At 33.3% G+C, this 6,007-nt stretch overlaps 1 protein-coding gene across 3 annotated transcripts in view; it reads right to left on the bottom strand.

The window, feature by feature from the left end:
* The window catches only part of LOC111087803, a 26,475-nt gene that overhangs the window by 11,820 nt on the left and 8,648 nt on the right, over positions 1-6,007 (bottom strand). The window contains exon 2 of one of the 3 annotated variants that reach the window (XM_022395779.1): positions 2,670-2,921. The exons of 1 other annotated variant lie outside the window; for it this stretch is intronic. In XM_022395779.1, the coding sequence (XP_022251487.1) occupies positions 2,670-2,876 (207 nt within the window). In that variant the 5' untranslated portion in view covers positions 2,877-2,921. Of the gene's footprint in view, positions 1-2,669; positions 2,922-6,007 lie in introns of those variants that run through there. One more of the 3 variants, XM_022395781.1, reaches the window with a different exon arrangement.

Raw genomic sequence — 6,007 nt, 5'->3', positions numbered from 1 at the left:
AGCCATTATTAGTCTCAAAGTGGGTTCCTCGTCATCGAATAAGGAATAATACGTTTCAAGACTCAAATTATATCTATCTACCTTTAATTAGTTTTCTGTCTGTGCTGACTTCGGTGTTATATTTATTTCGGTGAGATCTGTCAGAAGAACTCTGTTAAAACTGGAATAACAGTTTGTGTGCTACGGCTCACATTAATGGAAGGGGCGGCCTGCGCCCCCAATTATACCACTATTTATTTAAGCCTGACACCACCTAGTACTTTTATAGGTAACTGTACATTTCTTAACATTGAATTTCATTTTAACACTGCTAAATTATCAAATTTATCGAGGCCTTTCTAAAGTAAAGAAACAGTATCAATAGAATGAATGATGATAAAACATTTATAAATCAAATTTTAATCCTTCAAGGAATATTCACAGAGTACGATCGGTAATTTACTTTTGTATTCCCTGATAATTAAAAAATCTGAAGAAATTGTAAAAAATAAGTATGTTTACTTAAGTTGTAGACATATCCATTTCTTAAAACACATGTCAGATACACACTGCTTATGATATGAGTGTGAACAGATAAAATAAAATAGGCGAATCAGCATTCGTGCACAACTAAAGCATTGTTAAGGTCCTATAAAAGGATAAGAAACTTAACATAATTTTCTTACATTTCTTATGTAACCCGAAGTAAATAATCTAATTCAATTTAAAATATGATGTCTGCAAATACAAAATTAATAAAATAGTAATAATAATAATATCTTTAACTTTATTTCCTAAAGATTAATGTATATTTGTTCAAGCACTTTTAATAAAAAACACAGAAACTCAGTACCAACTTTTACAGCTTACTCGGGCAATACAAGGCAGTTGTTGCAACACAAAAAACATTTAACATAGTTGTACAAGAAGCTTCTTCTGCCAATGTGCTACTATATATATTGTATGTGTATCTTTGGTGTTATTAATAGATATATATATGTAACACATTAGATATGTAAATTAAAGTTGTAAAAGGCTCTAAAGTCTATCAAGATTCCTCCTTCTACTCACCAAAATAGCAATTAAAGTTAACTTGCAATTAGTTCTTAGGAATTTCCATCCAGCTCCAGCTTTCTTTAAATTTATCTTGGTGAGTAAAAATATTCTGTTTGTTGTAAAACACAAATCTATACAGTGGGCAATCTGTGCTGTGCCAACCATGAGTATCGAAAACCGATTTTTAGCGTTATAAGCATTCATACTTATTGCTGAGCCACAAGGAGCTGATAGAGTTGTTGCTGATGTTTGTAGTACAAAACTACACACTTGGCTAGCTGCGTTCTCTCTATTGCATGGGACAAAACTCCAGATTTTAGCGCGTTAGACCATAAACTTCCTGCTGACCCACCAGGGGATATAGAGTAAAAATGAATATCACTCAATATATATATGTATGGTGTCACTACAGAAGTTCTACTCAAGTTCTGTATGAAAAATAACTTTTCATAATTATTTAACAGTTTAATAATGTTTTGGGGATCATGCCATCAAACTCAAGCTGTTATGTCACACGTATAGAGTATCTAGATTTTTTTAATAAATATTCAAAAAGAAAATCATGATTTAAACTTCAAGTACAGGCCAGAATTCGGAATTCTCTCTGTACGAATTTTGACTTTAATTAAGTGTTCCACGGTGAGACAGCGCTATATTTACGGACTTACAATGCTAAAATCCGCAGTGGACACAATAAATAGTTTGACATGGCTTTGCTCTAAACAAACAAACAATTAATTAAGAGTAAGAATGTTTTTGAAAATATGTGTAACATTCTTGTGAAGCCTCTCAACATGTTTGAAAGAATTCAGTAATGGATTACTAACATAATCCCTCTAAAAAAACATTTTTCGTAGAAATGCTTAAAATCTTGAACTTGTTATATCTGGAATGTCGAAAAATTTGAGATGATTGATTCAGATATTCAAAATTGTTTGGGTAAACTTGCGAGGGGTGGCTTTTTGGAAAGAAAAGGCTCGATAATTTGGTGTTATGTTTCAAAGCTACATAATGGGCTGTGCCCACTATGGGTACCGAAAACTTTTTTTTCCTTATAGACCTTCAGACTTACCACTGTGCAATTGGAAGGGGGGGGGGTCGAGAAATGAGCTTCACTATTGAAATATTTTAACTTTGAAAGCCCAGTTACATACTTTAAATCATATTTTTGGTCAGAGTGCAGACTTGTAGATTGGTTTGTCTGATGCTATATTAATTTTGAGTTATTGTATTCAACGCTAGTTTAATAGGTGGTGGGTACATGAATGCCAATGGCTGCATTTACCTTGTTTTTGATGTTTAACGTTGATTGCTATGAGAGGCGATTTCGGTGAAATGAATGACTTTCTGCCACCGTCCTCTCTCTCTTGTGTTTTTATCTTGATAACACTTAGAGTCTCATGCTCAGAACATGACAGGAATAAAGTACGAATCGAACTTTTTTTTTCCTAAATACTATTATATTAATAAAGTTTTAATGAACAGCACTAATAACTCTAATATTATCAATGACAATGCAATCTTTTCAGTATCAAAACAAGCAGATTCTTATTTTTAAAAATGGTAAATGTAAGACAGAAAAAAAATGACTATATGTAATTTTAATCTATTTGAAATGTTTTTGTTATCCTTACCTTCTTGGGTAAAACAATATTGTATGTCAGGCTGTGGCCGATGTGAACATTACTCGAGTTTTCAATACCAGCAGAAATATATTGACCAGAACATTCGTCGCTAATACCAGCAATAGGTTCAGTGACTATATTATCCAACAGATGGTGCAACCTACCAAACCCCTGTGTCCCGTCAGTAGTTAAATCTTCTAATTCATTTTCTTCCATTTGTTGATTTAATTGGTGTTATTGGTTCAAACATTAAATTTCAATCTGAAACGTGAAAAGAAAAAAAAAAATCTTCTTTTACCCAAGGTATACGTCACGCATTGGATAAATAACTATAAATTCGACAGAAGGAAACTATGAAAGAAATATCAAATTATTTAATTAGAATATTGGTTAAGTACACATTATTCAACTTATTCGATAATATGAGAATTAAGAACCTTCCATTTTGAGGCAACATTAAATCTGGCAGAAAACATTTTGATTTAAGGGGTATAAATTCGAGCTTATTTACAAGTAACTTACAACCATTTATCCAGAAAAATAGATTTGCTAAACAAAAGAGTGAAAAATAGAAAATTGAGGTCCTTTCGACCGTCCAGTCATATACTCTTATAGTAAAAATAATAACTTGTGTGTTTGAATGTGTGTAAGGGTAGCTCATATATATTGCGAACCGTGGTGTCTGCCTAAGCGTTCGTCTATCTCCTGTCTGAAAAGCTGTGCGCGAGGGCAAAGCTCAACATTCACTTTTAAAATGACGGGAGGATAGCCATGAATAATGTTGATGCCAAATTTTATTTCGCAAGCAGGATATTCTACACTAAATTGTTAGGAATTAATCACACTGTCATTCACATTTTAAAATGTGACGTAACTTAAAGAATAAAAATGTAGATTTACCAAATGTGGGTGGTATAAGAAGCTTAGAACTTTGGCTCTGAGTGAAACCAAGAGTGCAACACAATTAACCCTTTTAAAGGTCATGAAATAATTTAAGTTGATAGATTAACTTAAACTTTTCTCGTCACTCCAGACGGGTACTTTTGCTTGTAACTTCATAATACGGATGGTTGATCCAACAACCAGCAATGATACTAAATTTACGATATTTCCTGTATCCATTTATCCCAAAATAATTTTAAAGAGCCGCATTTGAATTATCTTTGTGTTTTCTAAAGACAAATGTTTGGCAGAGAACAATTAGGAATTGGATTTCAAATATCTAAATAATTGTTATTTTACAAATTACATTTTTCACGTACTTTATATGGGCCGGGTGTGGCCTGTTGATTACTGTACCGGATTGTGATTCTCAGTGTTCATGGTTCGCATCACGTTACCGCAAAAACACCCTCCGCACTTTAGAGTCATGGGTGCATTATAAGACTGACGTTCAAATCCGTATATTCGATGAAAGTATTCCAAAAGCTGGTGTTGGGTGCTGTTAATTAGCTGACTTTCCTCTTGTCTATTAGCTAAAAATTAAGGACCACTAAGCGTAGACAGCCCTTCACGTGGGCTTGCGCGAAATCTTAAAACATTATTTAAAAAATTTTTAGAACTTATTTTTTATATAATATCAATAAAAATCACTTACAGTCAACACGCAGATTTAACACGTGAAGCTTGTCAGAAATGAGGATGTAATTTTCTATGTATTTGTTTTTTGTAATAAGGACTCTGAATTTGAAACACCTATCAACTGACAGTTAAAAACATAAACAAAAATCAAGATATCAACGAAAATACGACACAAAATCATTTTTCCAGCAATTTCCAAAATGGGCTCATACTACTAAAACCCGGGTTTCAATACTCGTGGTGGGCGCATCATAGATGGTCCATTGTGTAGCTTTGTGCTTAACAACAAACACACACTTTTCAAAATTTTCATCAATTACGCTACCGCCATCTTTCAAAACGATTCCGCAATATGAAAGATATTTGTTTCGATGTGCCCCTCAAATGTCGCACCCCCCCACCCAGTAACTCAGCGGCAAGTCTGCAGGTCAACATCTGTTCTTGCACAGATTTTAAAATATAACGTTGATAAACGGAAACATCGGCACATGTACATATGTAGATCATGAAAGTCGAGTTGTTCAAAACTTGAAAATAGCGTTGATAACTGGACCAATTGATGGTTGAGATGTTGCAAACAGATGTTTCCGCATATAAAAGCTATCTTCAAGTTTTGTACACCAAAAAAAAAAACGCTAAAAATCGAGTTTCGATACCCCTGGTGTTACTTTGTGTTTAACAACAGCCAAACCCAGAAATTCAAATGTTATAAAACGTTATATGATTTCATCTTCGTTCTTAAAGAACACAATAGTGAATATGCGTGAAGATAGATTGCTAAAAGATAAGAAAAACATATTTTGCACTTTTTAACTCCCTCCCCAATGGCACAGTTGTATGTCTGCGGGATTACAACGCTAGAAACCGGGTTTCGATACCCGGAAGGACAAAGCATAGATAGTCCATGGTGCATCGTTGTGCTTAAACGACAAACAAACTTTTCAAAAAGTCTTAGAAAATCGTTTACTCGAACTTAAAATCATAATTTATGGTGTAAGATTTTAAGCACTCACAGATAAAAAGCTGCAGAGTCGTTTGAACAGCAGAAACTTTGCAGACGACAATTTTTAGCAGCACTGTAAAAAACACGTCGATACACTGAGGCATAATTTACAAACAGCGTCGGAAATCTCTTCAGCATTCTAGGCAAATTTTATGCTCAAGTTAGACAGGTGTGTACTTTATAGGTTTATTAGCATGATTACGCGATGGAGGGCTGTTATATTCTAAAAATTAAACATTTTTTTTTAATCTTACTGATTTATTATTGATTCTAAAATAAGATCATAATCGTCAATCAGATATCAAACTTTAGGATTTACATGCAGGTCCAGGGAAATAGGTAAAATATAATAATATAGCGCTAATCTATATAAATAAAATCTATATAAATAAAAATGTAAATGTTCGTTTGTTCAAAATCTTAAATCTCCGAAAGTTCTTCACTGATTGCTTTGAAATTTTGACACAACGTTGCATTCGAATACGCGCATGTTTTTACATACCTACTATTATATAAATGTCACACCTGTGACAGGTAAAAACATGCTTCTTTTGAAAAACAGCACCATCTGTTGGACGTAAAAGCAACACACGCTATACTAAATATTTTACGATTCCATTTCAATGTTTCCGATTGCATTGTTAAATTGATTTTCATAGATTTCGATTTATTTTAATTTTGATTTAATTATTTCGTGTGACATTGCGTTGGAATTGAGCTGTGTCGTTTACCATAGCGTTCATTTCGTGAGTATAGTCAGGGG

This window comes from Limulus polyphemus, unplaced genomic scaffold, assembly GCF_000517525.1.
Source record: "Limulus polyphemus unplaced genomic scaffold, Limulus_polyphemus-2.1.2 Scaffold2668, whole genome shotgun sequence".
In the NCBI taxonomy this organism is placed as follows: domain Eukaryota; kingdom Metazoa; phylum Arthropoda; class Merostomata; order Xiphosura; family Limulidae; genus Limulus; species Limulus polyphemus.
Note: the sequence above shows the minus strand (reverse complement) of the source record. Positions and strands in the feature narration are given on the sequence as shown.